The sequence below is a fragment of the Metarhizium brunneum genome, chromosome 6, assembly GCF_013426205.1.
Source record: "Metarhizium brunneum chromosome 6, complete sequence".
NCBI classification, from domain to species: Eukaryota; Fungi; Ascomycota; class Sordariomycetes; order Hypocreales; family Clavicipitaceae; genus Metarhizium; species Metarhizium brunneum.
In genome coordinates this window covers 1,805,538-1,826,228 of record NC_089427.1, presented here as the reverse complement: position 1 = coordinate 1,826,228, position 20,691 = coordinate 1,805,538, and the positions used below count along the sequence as shown (strand labels likewise).

At 52.7% G+C, this 20,691-nt stretch overlaps 6 protein-coding genes across 6 annotated transcripts; 3 read left to right on the top strand and 3 right to left on the bottom strand.

Annotated features, from left to right (window-relative positions):
* Window positions 1–3,456: 3,456 nt before the first annotated feature.
* On the top strand, window positions 3,457–7,226 carry rga1 (Rho-type GTPase-activating protein 1; the record flags this gene model as incomplete). Its single annotated transcript, XM_066131555.1, has 4 exons — window positions 3,457–3,810; window positions 3,947–4,646; window positions 4,723–6,704; window positions 6,789–7,226. The coding sequence occupies 4 exons, from the start codon at window positions 3,457–3,459 to the stop codon at window positions 7,224–7,226; spliced, it is 3,474 nt and encodes a 1,157-aa protein (XP_065987680.1).
* Window positions 7,227–8,409: 1,183 nt separating this feature from the next.
* On the bottom strand, window positions 8,410–9,574 carry ERG26 (Sterol-4-alpha-carboxylate 3-dehydrogenase, decarboxylating; the record flags this gene model as incomplete). The annotated part of the gene is made up of 2 exons (XM_014690959.1): window positions 8,410–9,036; window positions 9,104–9,574. The coding sequence occupies 2 exons, from the start codon at window positions 9,572–9,574 to the stop codon at window positions 8,410–8,412; spliced, it is 1,098 nt and encodes a 365-aa protein (XP_014546445.1).
* A 1,596-nt stretch (window positions 9,575–11,170) lies between these two features.
* On the top strand, window positions 11,171–12,505 carry G6M90_00g099020 (uncharacterized protein; the record flags this gene model as incomplete). Its single annotated transcript, XM_066131554.1, has 2 exons — window positions 11,171–12,315; window positions 12,418–12,505. The coding sequence occupies 2 exons, from the start codon at window positions 11,171–11,173 to the stop codon at window positions 12,503–12,505; spliced, it is 1,233 nt and encodes a 410-aa protein (XP_065987710.1).
* Window positions 12,506–12,932: 427 nt separating this feature from the next.
* On the bottom strand, window positions 12,933–14,017 carry G6M90_00g099010 (uncharacterized protein; the record flags this gene model as incomplete). Its single annotated transcript, XM_014690961.1, has 2 exons — window positions 12,933–13,376; window positions 13,499–14,017. The coding sequence occupies 2 exons, from the start codon at window positions 14,015–14,017 to the stop codon at window positions 12,933–12,935; spliced, it is 963 nt and encodes a 320-aa protein (XP_014546447.1).
* Window positions 14,018–14,703: 686 nt separating this feature from the next.
* Window positions 14,704–15,654, top strand: PRE4 (Proteasome subunit beta type-7; the record flags this gene model as incomplete). Its single annotated transcript, XM_014690962.1, has 3 exons — window positions 14,704–14,733; window positions 14,792–14,939; window positions 15,047–15,654. 3 exons carry the CDS (start codon window positions 14,704–14,706, stop codon window positions 15,652–15,654), a joined length of 786 nt encoding a protein of 261 aa, XP_014546448.1.
* A 721-nt stretch (window positions 15,655–16,375) lies between these two features.
* Window positions 16,376–18,814, bottom strand: GFA1 (Glutamine--fructose-6-phosphate aminotransferase; the record flags this gene model as incomplete). The annotated part of the gene is made up of 4 exons (XM_014690963.1): window positions 16,376–16,596; window positions 16,684–18,263; window positions 18,400–18,631; window positions 18,712–18,814. 4 exons carry the CDS (start codon window positions 18,812–18,814, stop codon window positions 16,376–16,378), a joined length of 2,136 nt encoding a protein of 711 aa, XP_014546449.1.
* Between the last annotated feature and the right edge of the window lie 1,877 nt (window positions 18,815–20,691).

Here is a 20,691-nt window from a genome sequence, read left to right as displayed (position 1 = left end):
GCTGACAAGCCTGTCTCTTCCATCCCCCCCCCCCGGCCTTTCCACCCCCCTGCATTGCCATGTTGACCACGACATCAACATGGCCAAAGAACGAAGCAGTTCTTCCGTGGCAACGACAGGAAGCACCGCAATGGCCACCACTTCCACGTTGCGTCGCCCCGTCATCCGATTCAGCCCCGGCAGATGGTTACACAGCACGAAGAATTTTAATCATTTTTTAAGACAGAGGACCAAAAAAACAAGGTGGTATTGCGGCAAGCCTGAGGCGGAAACAACACATCCAAATAAACTTTGGTTGTTCCCAGGCTTGGCATGCAACAGGCCTTCGCTTTTGTGTTGCTCCCCCTCATGCTCACGTCAAATTATGTGCTTGATTGCTGGCTTGCTGCTGCTTGGGGGCTTAAAGGGGGCGGCTTGCCTCCCTGGGACGAACCTGGACGAGCGACCTTCCGTCCGTTTTGGTCCATTCGACCGTTCCAGTCTGCGGGCGACTTTGGAGGGCAGGCCATGGGACGATGAGGAATGAGGAATGAGGCCTGGCGTCCGGGCAGCACATGTGCGGTCTCAGAGCATGCGCATCCATGTCTGCACCTTGCGGCCCGGAATCTCACCATCAACCAGCCATGCTGTTTGATAGAAGTATTGCCGCCCTCGGCTTCTCCATCACAGATTCACAACTCTCCAGCATACAATCAGAGGGCCCACAAAAGGTGTTTCGGAGAATTTAACCTTCAACTAATGAAGCGGCAGTGGCATCTACAATTAGCTGCGACAAAGAGCTATCATGCCCTTTGGTTTCAACGCCGTTTTCAGCCGTATAAGTCGGCTCCGAGACCTTGACGAAAGTGGGCGACGGGACCGTCCGTTTGACAGCATCAACACGACGCCTACTTGAAATGCCCCGCGAGAGTCAATCTCAGTCATCCATGGCCGACTTGGCGTCCTTATTTACCAAGAGCACCGTGACTGAGGAGCATCCAAGCATAGCTCTGGCCGACGGATAGAAAATACCTCGTGAGGAGGCAGGAGTGGCACGTTAACCCAATGAGGTAAACAATGTCCGTTTCGCGATGCGTCATCACGAAAATCCACTCCCTAGAAAACCAGCCCTGGCTGTGGCTCTTGTGGCTGAAATACCGCCACCAAAGGACTGCCCACGTCTCTTGCTCATTCTATTTTCTCGTATTCAACCCCATCACGGATATGCGTGTTAGATGTGCTGATTTGCGCGGTTCCTCGGTAGGATGCATGATAACTACTACCAAGGTAAGCAAGTGACCACACCGAGGTTGAGAGGACCTCGTACAGTGTAGCGAGAAATGCGCTCCCCAACCCAAGACCTGGCGTGCGCAACATGTCTGGTGGTACCGGACGGGACGGGGACTGGGAATCAACCCTTTTCCTGCATGCCGTTGTACAGACCTCACGAGGGATCTCGGGTACAACGCTGTGAAATCGGTTCAGTTGCCCAGTGGTTTTCCGGTTCAAGTGCCAGAGTCCGACTTGATACTACCCTCGACTCAATTTGGTAGGCTGGCTGCCTGGGAGATGAAGGGGTGTGCCAACCGAGCATGGAGTCTCATTCTTGGCCATCCTTCGCCGTGCTGGGGAAATTACGGTACGGGTCCGTCATGCTTATGTCCCAAAGTCAAGTTCCATCGACGTTTCTTCCCTCTGGGTTAACGGGCCGCCTCCTACGTACTGTGGATCCGAGGGTCGTTTCTGACGGGACGTCGTCCTTTGTGCGCTTTGAGGGCGTTCCTGGCATGTGTTGATCTTAGACCGGCTGCACCAATTTAGTCTCCGCCCAACTTTCAATGCCAACAAGGAGAAGGCCAATCCGATGTTAGACAAGACACTTACGGAGGGTCGTGGTAATATCATACATACAGGAGTAGAGAAAAATCGACCCCCTTTCTCCAGTCTGCCCAGACGGTGCAGCCCCCCTCGTGAGGTTGCCCCTGATGCACCTCTCCAAGCAGGCATACAATAAATTACCTTCGAACCCAGACTTGGAGAATATGGAGGGCACATGCAGGTTTCGACCGTTGTTCGGTACATACGGACTCATGAATGAAGCACGGAGTTCGGGAGGAGTGGCTGCTCTGTGCAGTGTGCGGATGCACTTGCTTCCAATTAACACGGTTTAAAAGAAGTCTGGAAAGAACGGTCAATAGTCAGGACTTCCCTTTATTGGCGCAGTTGGTATGCAGTGTTGCAGCGCAGCATGGACCCGAAGTCCCACTGGCGGCGGTACTGCATGTGTACGGAGTATCAGTCGGCTCTAATAGCGCTGTAGTACGGAGTACTGCTTTCAATGTTAGAGGCTCAAAGGCTGTAGCATCAATAGTACGGTGGCCGTTTCCCTGGAACTGCAGGGCCTCGGAAGGCTCCACAGTTGAGATGCCAGCGCCTGGCGACCGCTGTCTTGTCCTGTCGCCTGCAGTTAGTAGCCGCCTGTTGCTGTCCAGTCTGCACATGTGCAGGTTTGCTGTCACGCACCAGACACCAGACTGCTGGCACGTCTGTCCGTTGGCGCCATTCAACCGCTGCCCACCACATCAGCCCCCAGCCGCCAATCCAGTCCTCCAATCAGCAGAAGGCTGTCCCCCCAAAATAGTCCCGACTTCTTGGCCCAGTGCTAGTACAGAGTACTTCACGACTATTACCACTGTACCGTCAATGCTTGCCACCACTGCTATTGCCGCCTGGCGCGGCTCCTCTCAGTCCCCAACCACTCACTCACGGCTCTCAGCCCCATGTCTCGAGAGTGATTGATCCCTCCAGTCTGATTGAGCCCACTGGTCCCGCTAGTACCTCAGTCCCTCAGGTCCCTCTCCGTTCCTCAACTTCTGGCGGCCAAACACCAACGCCAGACCGACATCACTACCTACCCATCGTTTCTGCCGTCGTATCGTCCACGTCGCCGCCACGACTGAACCCCGCCTCCTGCATCTTTCACTGCTTCTACATGTTCAGCCTTACATGCTATTCACATCCGTTTGACTTGTGCCCTCCGAGTGTCATCACGCCGCTGCCGCTGCCGCTGCCGCTGCCGCTGCCCAGCTCGCCCCATTTTCCGAAGCTTAGCCCCGATCTCGAGACTCGAAGCCGTTGGGCAGTCACGCGAACAATCATACGCCCTCGACTCTGCGCCGCCAGTGTGCCTGTCCGCCTTGCGCATCGTTATCTCCTCCGCCCGACATCTCCAATTGGCACCAGTACTGCTCTTGGGGTCCAACATAGCTGATGCCGACCGAGAGACTCCTCCCTCGTCCTTTCTTGCTGTATACCTGGCGCTGAGACGAGACCACACTCGGACGCAACATCGCGTGTCTGTGTGGTTTCCAGCATAACATATACCGACGGCTCGACGACTAGGCAGCTGCCTTTTGCCCCGAGGAGAAGCAAGTGCCGTCTTTGCCCAGCTAGGCCGTCGCTGCATCATTGGCCACGATGGCGTCGGATCACGGCCGGCCTTCAACCGACCGCTCTCGTAGTGACTACCCAGGATCCGACTCGGGCTACGCAAACGATAGGAACTGGCAGAATGGGGGTTCAAGAACGCCAGATAGTACCTATCACCTCAAGCCCACCAATTCTGGCTCTAGCATGCCTGGAGCTTTCCCAGGAACCTGGACTGACGAACCTCAGCCCCGCAAGAGCGGGGAGAGGAATCGATCGCGACAAAGAAACGGGCGTACTGCCAGTGGCCAGTTGAGGATCTGCAAAAAGTGCGGAGAGCCATTGACTGGCCAATTTGTTCGAGCCCTGGATGGTACCTTTCATTTGGATTGCTTCAAGTGCCGCGTAAGTAGGCTGGATAAGGCATTAAATTAAGCCTTGGCCACCCACCACCTTCTCCTCTCTATCCTGTCTCCGCCCTAGTCCTTACACGAACGTGCACAATACCCCTTGGGTCATTTTACTAATCGACCAAACACAGGATTGTGGTGAGATTGTGGCATCAAAGTTCTTTCCCGCGGATGACGAGAATGGCGACGGGCCATACCCCCTTTGTGAAACGGACTATTTTCGAAGACTAGGCTTACTCTGCTATCAGTGTGGAGGAGCCCTGCGAGGGTCCTACATCACTGCCCTGGATAGAAAGTACCACGTCGATCATTTCACTTGCTCGCTTTGCTCGACAGTTTTTGGAGCCCAAGACAGCTACTATGAACATGATGGACACGTCTACTGCCATTACCATTACTCAACTCAGTTTGCCCAACGGTGCAATGGTTGTCAAACAGCCATCCTAAAGCAATTTGTGGAAATATTCCGCAATGGCCAAAATCAGCACTGGCACCCGGAATGTTACATGATTCATAAATTCTGGAATGTCCGCCTGGGCCAACCGAGTGATACGCCAGAAGAACCCCCGCCAGAACCAAAGGACGATGCCGCCAGGGAACGAATCCGGACTGACGAAGAGCGAATGGAAGAAAAGGTTTACCGCATTTGGAGCGTTCTTTCAACGTTTGAAGAGTCCTCTGCAGCGTGCATTTCGGATATGCTCCTCCACGTCAGCAACGGAGCTTATGTTGACGGCGTCCTTGTAGCGAAGCGTTTCATATGGCATGTCGAAGTCCTCTTCCAGTCAGCAGATAGACTTGACCGAATGGTACTATCACACAGCAAAAAGGGTAAGCTCCAACGCCATGAAAATGGAGTTCCAGTGGGCGTATCAGAGATGTTTTAGGCTGACACTACCCCATACAGGCCTATCATATGGACGCGAAGCCAAACTACTCTGCAAAAAGATTGTCTCATTCTTTTCATTGCTATCAAAAGCCCAAGACACAAGCGTCCGAAAACTTGGTGTTACGCAGGAACTTCTGTCTCTTGTTACCGGCTTAGCTCATTACCTCAAACTTTTGATCAGAATCTGTCTCCAGGGAGCGTTGCGCCTGGAACGAGATGACGGGGTGCATGGCGGGCTTGATCAGCTTCTCAATGACCTCAACGACTTCGAGACGTACAAGACCGATGAAAGTCTAATGCAACTAACAATGGGAGGTGCAAACCTCTCCGCCAAAGACTCCGATCATTGTGTCTTTTGTAAGCGTTCGATCGAGGATGAATGCGCCAAGAATGGTGAATTACGATGGCATCTTGCGTGCGTCAAGTGCGGTCGATGTGGAAAAGAACTAGGGAGGTCTCTTGGAGAAGCACGACACAATGCATTTGACGGGAAGGTATACTGCAATAATTGCGTCGCGGTCAATACGGATGGTGAAGTACCATTCGAGCACGTTACAAAACTCGGACAATACATTTTTCTGTTAAAGGTGGCCCTGGCTCGACTATTAGACATTCTTCGCAGCAATGGCACACTGCCGTATATGGCAGGAGATATCCAAGCCGCCGCTGCAAACAACAAACCAGGCGCGCCGCCGTTCCTTGCGTCGGATGCCAGATCGAAGTCATATGCAGGGACGGGAGAGAAAGAAAACAATCACCGCGAATCGACATACGAAAATACACTCAATGAGGTGCGACGCTTGCGAAGTACCCGCCTTGATCGCCATTTATCCACGAGTGTTCGCCAGGCACGATCCTCTCGCGTTATGGATGCCGATGGGAAAGGTCCTCGACCAAGTTCGGCTGGAGCCGATGAACTGAGGAACGACTTGCAAGGCTCGACAGACTTGATGTTTGGGCAGAATGATGCCATCACATTGGACGATATTCCCCGTATCGTTGCTGTGGAGCAATCTCGGGAGCAACAACAGCGTGACCGAGACGCTCGTCAAGATCTATTCCGTGGTCCCGGAATCGACGGTATTCGCCCTCCAGGCCATCAAAGAACTCAATCTGCTGGGAGAGACCCTGATATTCGTGCTGCCGAGGCCATCCCCACACGTATGGTTCGCAAGTTCTTCCCTGAGCTATCCGGCCTGGAGTACTTTAACGTCCGGCACTTGGCCGTGTTAACAATGCACCCCTTGGTTGAGCAAGAGTTTACGCTCGACGAGTTACTAAATTTTATTGAATCACGTAAACAACCAACATTCTGGAAGAACCTTGGTAAGGCATTTAAGAACGACAAAAACAAGAATATAAAAAAGAAGGGCGTTTTTGGAGTCCCCTTGGAAATCATTATCGAACGAGACGGCGCCGACTCGACTGATGGCGTTGGTCCCGGGACCCTTCGGATTCCTGCAATTGTGGATGACATTATTGCTTCAATGCGCAAGATGGACCTGTCGGTTGAAGGTGTGTTCCGAAAGAACGGCAATATCAAGAAGCAGCAGGCATTGGTCGAAAAGATCAACCAGGAGGGCTGTGACGTTGTTAATTTCATGGAGCAGCCTGTTGTTCAACTGGCAGCGCTACTCAAGCGGTACCTTCGAGATCTCCCCGACCCTCTCATGACGCACAAGTTGTACAGCCTCTGGATCGCTGTGGCAAAGCTCCCGGATTTAGAGAGGAGAAAGCAGTGTCTTCACCTGACTTGCTGCCTCTTGCCAAAGAGTCATCGTGATAGTCTTGAGATTTTATTTTCCTTTTTGAAGTGGGCTGGATCTTTTCACCAACTTGACGATGATGTCGGATCCAAGATGGACATCAGAAATCTTGCCACGGTCATCGCACCGAATATCTTGACAAACCCAAACAAAGCCCCCGCTTTGGATGGTGAGGCTATATATGTCATAGACGCTGTGGAAATGCTTATCAACAATATCGAGGAGATGTGTCAGGTAAGTTGCTACCCCATGGAATACACCCTGGCCACAGCAGTACAACGACATGAACCACGTCTCTGACAATGTGACAATGTCTAGGTCCCTGACGATTTATTAACATTACTCAACGACCCTTTCATCTTCAGCAACAGCGGGGAGATCACGACAAAGGAGATCCTCAAACGATTCCAAGATCGCAGGGACCAACTGCCAGCTGTTGACACCAGTGAAGTTTACAATAGACAGGATGTGTCAACCCGATCTCCTCCTAAGCGGGTGGAAACCGACCCGTCCATTTGGCAAGGTGAAAGAACAGTACGCCGAGTCCAAGATCCTTCGGCGCTACCAGTCAACCCAGGCCAGGCGACACCACCCCAAAGATGGCCGGGCCCAGGGGACCATGCTCGAGGACCGTACAATCCTAGGCTGAACCACTCTGACAGCCATCTGGATGATGCGGACGTCCAGCGCGGTGATTGGCGCAACTCCGCCTGGGGCCGTCGGGGCGGTGGCCTCGGTGTTGGTGGGAATATATGATGAGCGTTAACGCTTTCGGGGTTTCTACATACTCGCGCTCAAGGCGTGCAGCTGAATTTAGCCATGGCGCTTTTGCTCATACAAAAAGGTATGGTTTTGGGTGTAGCCACATGCATTATTAACGGCGTTACATTCTCACTTTGGTCATTCGATAAACCACAAAAGGTCCCCCATCCCATATCTCTTTCTTTTCTTTCATTTCGCCAGGTTTTGTTCCCGAACCCCCTCTGGCCTTCTTAGCCATCATCGTACCATCCATCATTGATAATGCGGACATGACTATCTTGGTGGTTGTTTGCACATTCTTTCATTAGCCGACTATGCTCTTGTCTGTCGGCATTTTTTGAGGGAGCTTGTGACGACAGAGTTGCCATTTTTCTCCTGGTTTTTTTTCTTGAGCTTTATTGTCGGGCTTGCCTTCATATCAAATGAGGCAGATATCTCCCATGGAGCTGGCGACGTTTTTTTAAAATTCTTTATTAGTCTTCGGAAGGCGTTCTCAGTCAATGCATACTCGAGCGTGCCAAGGAGGCCTTTTGTTCCTTTTCTTGTTCTGGCGAACTGTTGTTCTTTCTTTGGGTGAAACCGTTGCCTGTAGTCGGTGATTATGGCAGTTACACCTTTATTTCAGTTCAGCATGGCGTGTTGTGGACCTTTTTTTTTTTTTCATTTCTTGATGAGAGGAGAAGAGAAGACCAGAAAAAAAGAGGGGGCTGATACACCAAAGCTGTGCCTCGACTCTTTTTGTCTTTTTTAAGAATTTTTTCCTCTTCTTTTTTTTTTTTTTTTTACAAAAAACCATTCTTCAATGTTTATCCTTTTGTATAAAGGATGGGCGTTTGAGTCACCTAGTGGCGAGAGGATTGTGGAGTGAACGCCTGGGATGTGGGAACTTTCATAGCGAGACATTGGTGATAGGTAGTTTTAGGTGGCCTGTTGGCAGCAAGCAATAGAGGAGATGAATGGGCCCCGCGACATGTGCATCATGGTGACCTGTGAAATGTGCCGCGTTGGTGGACATGTGTGTACTTGGCATGGGTGAAGCTATTAAGCGCCGTAGGGCTTTATCTCTTGTTTAAAAACGTACATGCAGTAATCCCCCCCTTTTACACCCTCTTCACCACTGACTAGCGCCCCCGTCTACCGTCAATATATGCTCATTCACTTTCACCGCTTCGTCCAACTAGGCCTTGTTCTCGCCCTGCTTCAAAAACCAAGCCACGCCCTTCGCCACACCCTCCTGCAGCGTCCACAACGGCTCATACCCCAACACACTCTTCGCCTTTGTAATATTGTAGTATCGTGTCATGGTCGCCATGTTAGCCCGCGTCCTTGTAAACGTGGCTGGTTTCCCAATTATGCTGAAAAAGATCTCGCTCAGCAGGCCTAGCGTCAGGCTGGTGCTTCTTCCGAACGTCCACACGCCGCTGGTGCCGGTTTCGTTGCCACAGGCCCGCCATACGGCGCGCGCAAAGTCCCAGAAGTAGCAGGGCGAGTCATTGGTGATCAAGAAGACCTCGCCGTCAACCTTTTCGTGGTCCAGGGGCTGGGTGGCTGATGAGGCGGTGACGAGGAGCGCGTGCGCGGCGAGGAGGTGTGCGTGCGCGACGTTGCCGACGTAGGTGAAGTCGAAGATGTTGGTGTTGTCGCCGAGCTGGATGTGCGACTTGTTGGTCTGGTAGGCTTTTACGAAGCCGTGCAGGGCCTGGACGTCGCCCTCGCCGAATATGCCCGCTGGGCGGAGGGATGTGGTGAGGAGCTTCGACGGCGGGGAGCGGTTGGCCGCGAGGACAAGTTGTTCGGCCGCCGCCTGGTTGTTGTGTTGGTATTAGCTTTCTGTTTTGTGCTAGGAGTTGGATGGGGAAGTTTCGTGATACCTTGGTCTCGGCGTAGTACTCAGTCTGCTGGTCGCCGCGGATCACGGGCCACCGCTCGTCAGCGTTTCTGAGGTCGGTTTGGGCATCGCTAATGACGCTTGCGGAACAAGTGTAAACTAGGGCCTTGACGCCGGCCTTTTGGCAGGCCTCGACGACAGATTGCGTCCCGTCGACGTTGACCTTTTTGAAGAGCTCTTTGACAACTTTAGTCTCGCTGCTAAGGGTTGGGCTGGCGGTGTGGATAACCACATCGGGCTTGAGGTCCTTGAGGAGGGAGAGTAGGCGCTCGCTGTTGGTAATGTCACATTCGTAGTAGGAGGCGGAGGAGTTGCGGTTGTGCTGGCACCTGAGGTCGATGGACGAGACAGATTGGTTTGTCCATTGGGAGAGGGCGATGTTGACGATGTGGTGGCCAAGGAAGCCGTTGCCGCCGATGACGACGACGCGGCCGAGATCGCCACGCTTCGACATGTCAGTTGTTGGTTTGTGTTGGGTGGTACCTAGGTGGTTATAAAGGGGGGTTCGGAGAAGGACTGGATGGTGTTGTCGAAGGCGCCAATTGAGGTTGGAGATTTAAGTGGGCGGGTCGCACGGCTTGGCTCATTGGTGCGTTTATGCATGCATCTCGGCCGAGAAGTGCATACCACCCGACTGACCTGACCATTGCTCTTGTCGAATTACAAGTCGATGTCATCTTATGTCTAACCCTAACCCTAACTGTTGCCATAGATGTATAGAGCAATGGTCAGGTCAGGTCAGGTAGGCGAGCAATGGCCGGGTCATCTACACTCTCACCTGGGCCTGACTACTAGGTAGTCGCTTGGTGTTTTTCTTTTCTTCTTTGCAATTGTTTCGACATGTTATAGCCAACGAGCATCAGTCGCGTTGGGTGCAATAAATGAACGTGTCCAATGGCCACGCTCCAGACGGTAGCCCGTCCAATGGTACGGAAAGAGGCAGTGGGTAAATCTTGTGTAGTTGCATCATGATGCTTCTGATGACCGACTCGTGAGCAGGGGGAGCCGGTGCGGGCAGTATTTGCAGATGTGGTATGAGATGTACAGACTATCTGTTATCGGCGAGGGGAGTTTGTCGGCTGTTAGAGCAGGAAACTTGCATGTGATGTGACCTGTTAGTTTGCCAAGTACCTAGGTATGTACGTGAAGCGTGACATGATGGAGTATAGACTGAATGGGAACAAGTGAAGCGCGTAATGGCCGACGGGGAATGACTCGTCGGTTGGAGAGGCGGATGCTGGTGACAGTTCGAGAGCCATTTCAACGACAAATCGTGGGCAATATAGATGCTGCTCGGTTGTTTGGTGGTTGTGGTTCGAGTTGGCTTTGGCTTCGATGTTGAGCATCTGCACGATGTAAGCAGAGGTGGGGAATCCGTGCCTAGATTAGCGAGCAGTTGAGCACTTGCATGTTGAGCAGGTCGCACAAGCTTGGATGTATTGACGCCTTGTTCTAAATTGGGCACGAAGGTGTTTAAGCTGGCTGGGCTGCCGTGCACAGCTTGTGGAGTTTTTGCTCAGGTCGTCACCATACGCAGTGTAATGGCATGGTTTTGGAACACTGAGCAAGTACAAGGACAAGTTGGAGTACATACTCGAGAACATGCTCAAGTATAGGCACCCAAGTACTCAGTACACGTTCGCACCTTCTCCACCACATCCAGCGTCCAGGTCTCAGATCCGGCGCGACTCACGACGTCAAATCACTCAATCCGTACAGCTGCCTATAAACCGGCATCTACGCGTTAATTCTACAACGCCCTCCAACATGGGAGCAATAACCTGCTTCGGCAAGACTTCAAATCCTGAGAAACAGGTCCACTTGTCATCATCACCGCCTCTAGGCAGCCCTCGGCTTCCCCTCGAGCCACAAACCTCCACCGCCCCGCGCTCTTTTGTTCTACCAGCTCGTGAATATCTGTAGTTACACATGTATACTACATTCACCTTAGCTCCAACCTCGCTTTCAACACCAGCGCATATACTACGTAATTGCCCATCTTCGCCATGACCACCGTTTCAACACAATCCGCAACCTTGACCGCCACACCATGGAACCTCACGACGTCGAGATCCTCGTGCACGTAACCTCGCCGAGCAAAGTCTCCGATGACGACACGTACAGACACCTCGCGCGGGCATATCTCGCTTTCCAGCCCGGAAGCAGAGTCGATATTATCGCGCCCGCAACACTTCTGCCTTGCCCAGCAAGCACACCGCAACTACCTTCACTCAACCAGCGCCATCGTGATTTACACCCGTTGCCAGGACCGCCCCCGGAGTCCAGTCAGGACTACGTGACGCCGACTGTGGAAGAAGCCTTCTGTCCAGAATCCCAAGACCTCAGCTTCCAGAGCGCAATAGATAATCGGGCTTCGCCGCCTCTACGCGCAAATACACGCTCTTCCTTACAAAGAAGGCTCCAAATCGCGACTCCTTCGCCGTCGTCGTGGAATCCGCCGCCCAGCCAAATAAGCGACTCATATCCGCTTCCCGACGCCGGCATCATCAACGTCACGCCAACTCGAGTCCTGCAGCGCTATCTCCAAAAGACGCCCTCATCAAGCCCTCCCTCGCCCAAGGATCACGCCAGAGCCGCTTCACCAAGAAGCAGCCTTGACCTTATCAACATCCCCTCGTCGATACCCATCCCCTCCGACAACGAGGCCCCAACCTATCCCAAACCCGATATTATTCCCGTCACACCCCATCTCCCAGCCGGTCTTCACAAACGTCCCCTCCAAGAAGACGACGCTCTCGACATCACCCACATTTCCAACAGCTTCGTGTCCTCTCCCCGTGCCGAATCCGCACCACCCCCAACCAAAAGCACCAAGGCCATCGTCACCGCTACCACCGCGCCCCAAACAGACGTACCCCTCGCCCGCAGTACATCTGACACCGGCCCAATCCGCTCCTCAGACCTCTCCGCTATAGAGCTCTTCTCCCACACACTAGACATCAGGCCCCCTTCTCCAGAAACGTCAACGGTCAATTTGGACCCCACCTCGCTCGTGTCGCCTAAACTCGACAAACTCTCCCGCGACCTTTCCACTCGCTATAAGCCGATATCAGCCCGCCAAATTGACCCCTTTGAGAGGGGCTACTGGCTGGTAGACTGCACGTCGTGGTCCGACCAGACTCGACTTGATACATGGGTGTTTCTGACGAATTACTTGAGAAGCGGACTCGCCGGGTGGGGGGTCTGGTGTAGACGGGACAAAATGCATGATTGGATGCGTTTTTATTGTTGGGGACATGTGGCGAAACATATTTATCTGCTCATGTATCTTGCTAGTGGGAGGGAGATCAAGACCACGGGGGCGCGGTGGTTTGATGCCGAAGGAGAAGTTGTTTTGGAAGTAGAAGGGGTTGCTAAAAAGTAATTGCTTTTTTGGGGGAGCCTTGTTACTGGGTGCATAGCGTGGTGTTGGTTGGACAGGTCTGCCTTGGGTTACCGCCTAGCATTGGGGGAGCATTCAATAGCGTTGATTTATGTATATAAATACATGGGAGTTTAGCAATGTAAGAAACGACGAGTGAATGGGACGGGTTGAAACGAGTAAACATGGCATTTATCCTTGCTAATGTACAGTAAACGGACAATAACTCATGACATCCAACGCGACAAAAGAAAATCGGCAACGGCGCCACGAGGCTAGACACAACCGCGTCTTGGCCGGAAGCTGAACCAAGCATCTACTGTATATTCTTCTGCTTCTATTCTCCATTAGACTGCCAACAGATATCGCACATGGTCTGATTGGACAGCAGCATTGAAGCATGGCCAACTTGTTCCTTTGCTTCAGCACCTCATCCTCTCACAGAAGGCACGTGCCTAGCAGCACCTCCCTGGGCTTTCAAATACACCCTAGCCTTCTCCTTCAACTCCTTGAAGATCGCCGCTGACTTCTCCGCCTCCGAGGCCGCCGCCTCCTCGAACGGCTGCTTCTCCGACTCCGACATGGACCGCCACTCCTCACTCATAGCACGGAACGTATCCTGTGCCGTGCCGCTGCCAGATTGACTGTTAACCTGGGAGAAGCGGGACTTAATGAACAGCGCATAGGCACTGCGAGCACGCTTGGGCAGGCGCTCATCATGAATTAGGTAGAGGCGCGACTTGTTGGTTTTGCGGGCAATGCGGCGTCTAGCAATGTTGGCTATGTAGATAGCCTCCACGGGGTGTGACTCGACCCACTGCTGGCGGGTGTTTTTGTTGGCATCGTGGTTGGATTGAGCGGTAGATTTAAGGCCCTGCGTCTGTTAGCACCTCTAATGAATGTCTATGTCTTGCCTCCCACAAGGTGCCGCGACTGATTTCCCGCAGACGGGTTCAACCAATTGTAGAAGCACCAATGAACAAGAGCGCAACATACCTCCTTCTCCGACTCCGACAGCCCAGCAAATCTACTAGAAACCTCCTTGATCCTCTCTGTCACTTTGCCCTCCCCAGCACCAATATTGTTCGTCACATAGACGGCCCACGCCGACTCGGGTAATTGGGTCGGTCTCTTCAACAACGCCATCTTCTTCAGCTCCCTCAGATCCGCCTTCTCCTTCTCCTCAGGAGTCAGCACCTTCTTGGTTTTTCTTTTTGGTGCAGCGGCCTTCTTAGTCTTTTTCTTGGCTGCAGAGGCCTTCTTAGTCGTCGTCTTCTTTGTCTTCTTCTCCTTCGTAGCTGTGCTGGTTCTCTTCGTCTTGCTGCCAGAGGTCTTGGCCGGCGAGCGCATCCACGCCGACACGGTCATGGGCCGGGCGGCGACAAGTAGAGTCAAGGCATTGGGGAGGTGATAAGCCACGGATCCATGGGGTAGTTGTGTCGCATGTTTTGATGCGGCTGTTCTGCTGGGGAGCAGGACTCTGCGGGCGGCAGCCCTCCCGATTGCTGTCAGCATTGTTGTTTATTTGATTTGGTTGAGATGGCGTATAAGTCGGTAGCTTGTGCGCGTTGTGAATTGACGAGTTCGCGATGAATTACAGATTGCTGTCAATTCGGAGATGGGGCAACTCGCGGCGTGTGCGTTTGGGCACGAGACAGACAGAGAGCAGAGGAGCGTTGGACGATGGGCGTTTGGATGAAATAGACGAGGGCTGGGATTGCATGCGGCAGTCGCATGTCCCCCTCCGCTCTGGCTATCCACTTACCCTTGTTCCAGTTGTTCCAGTTGTTCCAGGAACGAGGAGCTCCTGAAGCTCAGCCATGCCGATGCAGGCAGCTGGCTAATCTAGTACCCACTACTTGCGATAGGGCGGAGACGCATTGCGGCTGTCTAGTACAAGGTACTGATTAAGCTCTCATCTGCTCTCAAGCCAATCAAATTCTCTTGCCCGATTACGTAACACCCTTAGCTCCAGCAGGGCCTCATGGGCGGTAGGCTCCCGCAGGACGCGCGACAGCATCAGTCCCAGAGAGCAGCAGTCAACCACGGCTCACATCATCGAACTCCATCCATCGACAACATATCCCACATCTCAATCGCCAGCCCTCGTCGCTCGTACATCAATCGAGCACCTTCTCCCGCGCACTCAAACTCATCTCTTTTATTTCCACTTTATCTTCTACCTCCTCACATCACCAACCATGGATCACCGACCGCAAGCATGGGGCAGGGTACGTAGTTCCCTCTACTCATTTTCAACACCCAAGCGGCGAACTGACCCTCAAATAGCCCAGAGATGACATTTACGGTGCATACGACGCCTCATTCATGAACAGCAATGGCCCTACGACACACACCCAGCAGCCTATCGTCACGGGAACGTCCGTCATTGCCATCAAGTTCAAAGACGGTGTCGTCATTGCAGCCGACAACCTGGGTTAGTTTTGCCCTCTCGAACCGCACCCTCATCCCCTTCCTTCTTTTGAGCCTCCCATGCAGGAGCTTCCTTCTTGAAAGCCGAAAATGCAAACTAACAGTCTCCAGCGTCGTACGGCTCCCTCGCCCGCTTCACCGACGTCAAACGTCTCCGCCCCTTTGCTGATGCCTCGGTCGTTGGCTTCAGCGGCGACATCTCGGACATGCAGTACCTCGACCGCCACCTAACCGATCTCGCCCTCACCGAGGCCTACGACTCTCCCGACTCGGCGCGGCTCAACGCCTCCAATTTGCACCGCTACCTCTCCAAGCTCCTCTACCGCCGACGCTCCAAGTTCGACCCTCTGTGGAACCACCTCCTAGTAGCAGGCCTCGACGACAAGGGCGCTCCGTTCCTCGCTGCGGCAGATTTGCTCGGAACAACGTATTCTGCACCCAGCCTTGCTACAGGGTTCGGTGCCATGCTCGCTCAGCCAGTGATGCGACGTTACGCTCCTGACGAGGAGTCCGCGGCAAAGCTGACTCGCGAGGAAGCTGTGGATATCATCAAGGAGTGCATGAAGGTTCTATTCTACAGAGATGCCAGAAGTCTGGACAGTTACTCACTGGCTATTGTTACCAAGGACGGTGTGGAGCTGAAGGAGAATCAGAAGCTGGAGGATCAGAGCTGGGCGTTTGCCGAGAGAATCAGGGGATATGGAACACAGACCGTTTGAGTGCAACATTCGAGGAGTGCATTATCAGGTTCGATGCAGGCAAGCTGTCTTGAGGGACGAACCCCATCACTTTTATATGTTCTCGGTTGAAGAATCCTCGTTCTAGCTGTTTATGAAGGCTAGGGTTGTCAAGGAACCCGAGATCTTCTTTAGTCTCCGAGACAACCGAGCTTTGCACTACGACCCATGCCAACACCGTCGATGGAGCTAGATTAGAGCATAGAACCGTGTACCAATATGCAAGTCTCATTATTCATCTGTTACAACCTTGCACTTCCTCGTCGCAAGCAAATGTGAAGCACTCTGGGACTCTTTCGTGATATAAAATTCGCTTTTATTTTTTATTTGCCATGTGTTCATAGAACCAGGTTTCTAATATTGAAACCTTGCAAGTGCGCATTCCTCACCCGTCTAACACACAGTGCCTGGTTTATTATCCATACCAGACGCTTTCATTATCAAATGTGCAGTGTACATTTCTGCAGCCAAATCGCTAGTCGTCCATGACAACAAAAGAAAGACATAACTCCCATAATCCATCCAATATCGCTGCGGAGACCATGCAGCTGCAACTTCTTGCCAAAGTCGCTCCAAGAGCAGGAAACAACAAGTACCGTTTGCCAAGCGCGCCTCAAACACCCAGCCTGAACTATGGTGACACGCCAGCGAGACACATTAGTATGGCCTATACACGAATTGACGTCCATCGTTTGTTTATTGTTTACTCGACAGTAACAGACTTGGCCAGGTTGCGAGGGAAATCAACATTGAGGCCCTCAAGAACAGCCAGCCAGTAAGCAATCAGCTGCAAGGGAACGACGTTGAGAAGTCCTTGAAGGCAATCAACAGTCTTAGGGATCTCAATTTTCTGAGCTTCCGAGTTCTTAAACTCGGGATCGTCAGGGTTGCAAAGGATGATGGGTTTTCCTTCACGTGCAATGACTGTAAATTCCAGTTAGCGTGATTCAAAACATCAACGATTGAAAGGCGCCCGCTCAAGTCAGGGCGAATAACGGGGCAGTGTCTTACCTTGCTGATAGGCATTGAGAGACTTCTTGAAAATCTCATCACGAGTGAGGATCATAATGATAGGCATATTGGCATCGACCAAGGCCAACACACCGTGCTTTAGTTCACCAGACATAACAGCCTCACAGTGGAGGTAGGAAATTTCCTTGATCTTGAGCGCACCCTCGAGAGCAGTAGAGAACTGGCTACCGCGACCAAGAAGGAGAAGCGACTTTTGGTTCCTGAAGACCTTCTCACACATCTCCTTGATGGGCTTGTCCAATTCCAAAATGGTCTTGATCTGGCTGGACACATTGGCGAGACCTTGCATAATTTCCTCGCGACGCTCTTTCTTGGAAGCCCGGTCCTCGCTCAGGGACAAAGCGAACATGACCATGGCAATGAACTGAGAGGTGTAGGCCTTGGTGGAGGCAACACCGATCTCGGGGCCGGCGTTGACGTGGACACCGCAGTGGGTAAGAAGAGAGATGGAGGAGCCGACAACATTGACAATACCAACCGTCAAAGCGCCACGCTCCAAGCAGTAACGCAAAGCCATCAGCGAATCGGCGGTTTCACCGGACTGTGAGACAAACACGCAAGTGTCGTCACGGAATACAGGGGCCTCTCTATCGAGGAAGTCGGAAGCCAATTCCACAGAGATGGGGATCTCAGCAAGCTCTTCAAAAATACCGCGGACGGCCATGCAGGAGTGGTAACTGGTGCCACAGGCAATGAATATAATTCTTCGGGAGCGGCGAATGGTTGAAATATACGACCTCAATCCGCCCAAAGTGACAGTCTTGGCATTGATGTCGAGACGGCCACGCATGGTGTTGACGACGGACTCGGGCTGCTCGAAAATCTCCTTCTGCATGTAGTGGTCAAACTTGCCCTTCATGATCTCCTGGAGCTCAAGCTCAAGAGTCTGAATAGCACGGACGTTGGAGCTACCGTCGGCCTTCTTCAGACGATGAATGTTGAGGGAGCCCTCATGGATGTGAGCAATGTCATCGTCCTCAAGATACAAGACCTTCTTGGTATGTTCAACAATGGCCGAAGGATCGGACGAGAGGAAGAACTCGGTGGGCATGGGCATGCCATCGTCGGTCATGAAGGCACGGGACTGTGAGCGGTGCAGAAGAGACTTGTCGGGAGCTCCAAGCAAGCTGTTGGAAGGAGAGAGGAAGTCGGTGGCATTCTTCTTCAGGGCAACGTTCTGAGACGCGGCCTCTGCGGGGAGAGGAGTGTTGTCATCAGCGTACTCGACATCAACAAAGTCGACCTTCATGCGTCGCTGAGTCTTGACGCCAATAACAAGCGGCGAACCCTTACGGGCGGCAATGACCTCATGTGGGTAGTGGACGGACTTGATCAACAAGCCATAAGCTCCCTCAAGTTCCGATATGACAGCCTTGGCCAAGTCTGTGAAGCCAATTTGAGGCTGTTGGTCGTAAATATACTTGGTGAGCTTGGCAATGCATTCCGTATCCGTCTCGGTTTCGAATTTGAAGCCCTTAGCACTCAGAAGCGTCTTAAGCTCCTTGTAGTTGGTAATGATGCCATTGTGAACGATGCTGAATTCCCAGGTAGGGTCCGAACTATGATGAAGGAGCGGTGAGGTCAGCCAATGGGTTGTCTTGTAGGTGAGGTGGGGAAGCTGTGCTACCGGAAACAGGCAGAATGTGATGGCAAGGACATGCCCAAAGGAAAGGGCTGGGTCGAACAAAGGCTTACCGGTGAGGATGGCAATTGACTGTCGACGGAGGACCGTGGGTAGCCCATCGAGTATGAGCGATACCGGCATGCGAATCGAAGATCTTGGTGAGCTCGACATTGGACTCGTCAATAAGAGCCTTGAGCTTAGCAACCTTGCCAACCTCTTTGAAGGCGTAGACCTCGTTCTTCTTGTCTCCGTCGACTGCTAAACCGGCAGAGTCATATCCTCGGTACTCGAGACGGGAGAGGCCTGTTATTCGGGACATGAAAGGTTGATGTCAGCCTTTTTGGCGTTGTGTTTTGATCCGGAGCCGCGCGTCAGCCACTTACCGTTGATCAAGGTATCGAGAATGAACTTGCGGTCCTTCTCCACCAGATAGTTGATGTATCCAAAGATGCCACTGTTTTGGGGGGAGAAGCTGTTAGCATTCATACTGCGCCCCATAGACAGATTCCGCGGCGGCAATGGGATGCAAGCAAGCCGCAACTGGGGATAATTGCAGACTCTGGGCAGACTTGCTGGCGGCCAGAGCCAAGGCGGGGCACAGCAACAGCGACGAAAGCTTACCACATGATGAAGATTCCTTGCCCTCAGATGATATTATAGTGCTATGGTAGATGGGAATACGAAATGAAGGCAAGCAGATCAAGAGGTTCTAGACGGCAAATGAGGAATAGCGAGAGATGAATGGATGGGTTGAAAATGGTCCAGGAGGGAGCTGTTTGGCTTAAGTACAGGTGAAAGGTGAAGGGTGAAGGGTGGGGGGCCGGATGATGTACGGCGGCGCCAGGGGGCAACCCTCGACTCTCAATCAATCAATGCCAGCCAACGAACCAACGAGCCAAGGAAAAGGAGCAGCTGGAGCCCAAGCGAGAGAGGCCCAAGAAGGCCCACTGGTTTGAGGCTTGGGGCTCAGCTTCAGCAAGTGGGGAAATTCGGAGGCAGGAGGGTCCAGAGGGCGAGGCTAAAGAAGGCACAGAGTAGCGACGACGGATTAATACGAGTGAACGAGCATGACGAGCAAGGTCTGCTGTCGTAGGGGGGCCCGGGGGCGTCACGACGTCACAAACGGGGGTTGGCACGGAGGAGTTACTCCATTCAACAAGGAGGATATTGTTTGAGGGCGAAGCCAGCTGATGTTGACACTTGAGCTGGGCTGGTTTGTTTAGTACCAGACCAGACATAATTTGCGTTTTGGATGCTCAACGGTGGCACAGCGCGGCAGTCAGCACACATTATTAGCACTCGAAAAAAAAGTTAGCACTAAAAACCTTAAGCTCGGCTGGGTTGACGGGCTTCTTGCCTCAGCCCACTCTGCTCTGGATATTTTGGAACACAGCAATCGCAACGTCAGCCGGGCGACTTTAGAAATACACATACGCCTGTAGCTTAAGGATTCAGTGGCTTGCAGCTCTTGCATATGTGCATGTTATATAAGTTGTATGCTGCTTTGCTGCTTTGTTTCGCAGATCATTATGCCGGCCTTGTTTGGTCCGGTCCTCCCAAAGGCAACCGGCCCCCTGAAGGCTGATCGCAGCACACCTGGCCCCATAGTCGGGCCCAATCATCTGATCCCATCTACCCTCGCTGGCCCAACAACCATCGCACTTTCCCTCGCTGCTGCACCAGGCGAAGTTTTGCCATGGCCCTTGCCGCCAAACGCTTGTGCTTTTATCGTCTAACAATCATCCCTCTTTCAATATTGCATCTTTGCTCTATTTCCAATACTTCTTTTTGGTCTGGGGCCTACCTGAGACGAGAGCAAGGCTCATTGACGCATCTCGCAACATGCATCTCATCTCATCTCAACTCCAGTACGAACTTCAAACTGCCACTAAACCTCCCAGCTACATCATAGCGCAAGGGTTGTCCAGTTGCCACCAATTCCGGAGTGACCCCCTCAAGACCCTTCTCCCTCAACAAAGGTTGCGAGGCTGGAGAGACGGGCCAGGCCAGGCTATCAATGACCCATGCTCAGGGACCCCGTTTGGGGTGGCCCTTGTTAGGGTCCATGGACGGTCTAGTTCACGCCCTTCAAGCCTTGTTGCCCGTTGCCCTCGTCATGGCAACCGCAACGTCGAGCCTCTGTCGCCATGTACCAGCCTGCAGCTCCCGCACAACGATCTCTCTAGTTTCTTCCGGATGGACCCTCTTTTCAAGACCCTGACTGCAGTGCAGCAACACGAGAAGGCTAGTTTGGTCGCCTCGTGCCAACCATCCTGTGTTTGCGGCTCCAATCTCCACCGCCGTCGCTATGTCAATGTCTCCTTGACTGCAATTTCTCCATAGTCAAGGCATCGAAGTTCAAC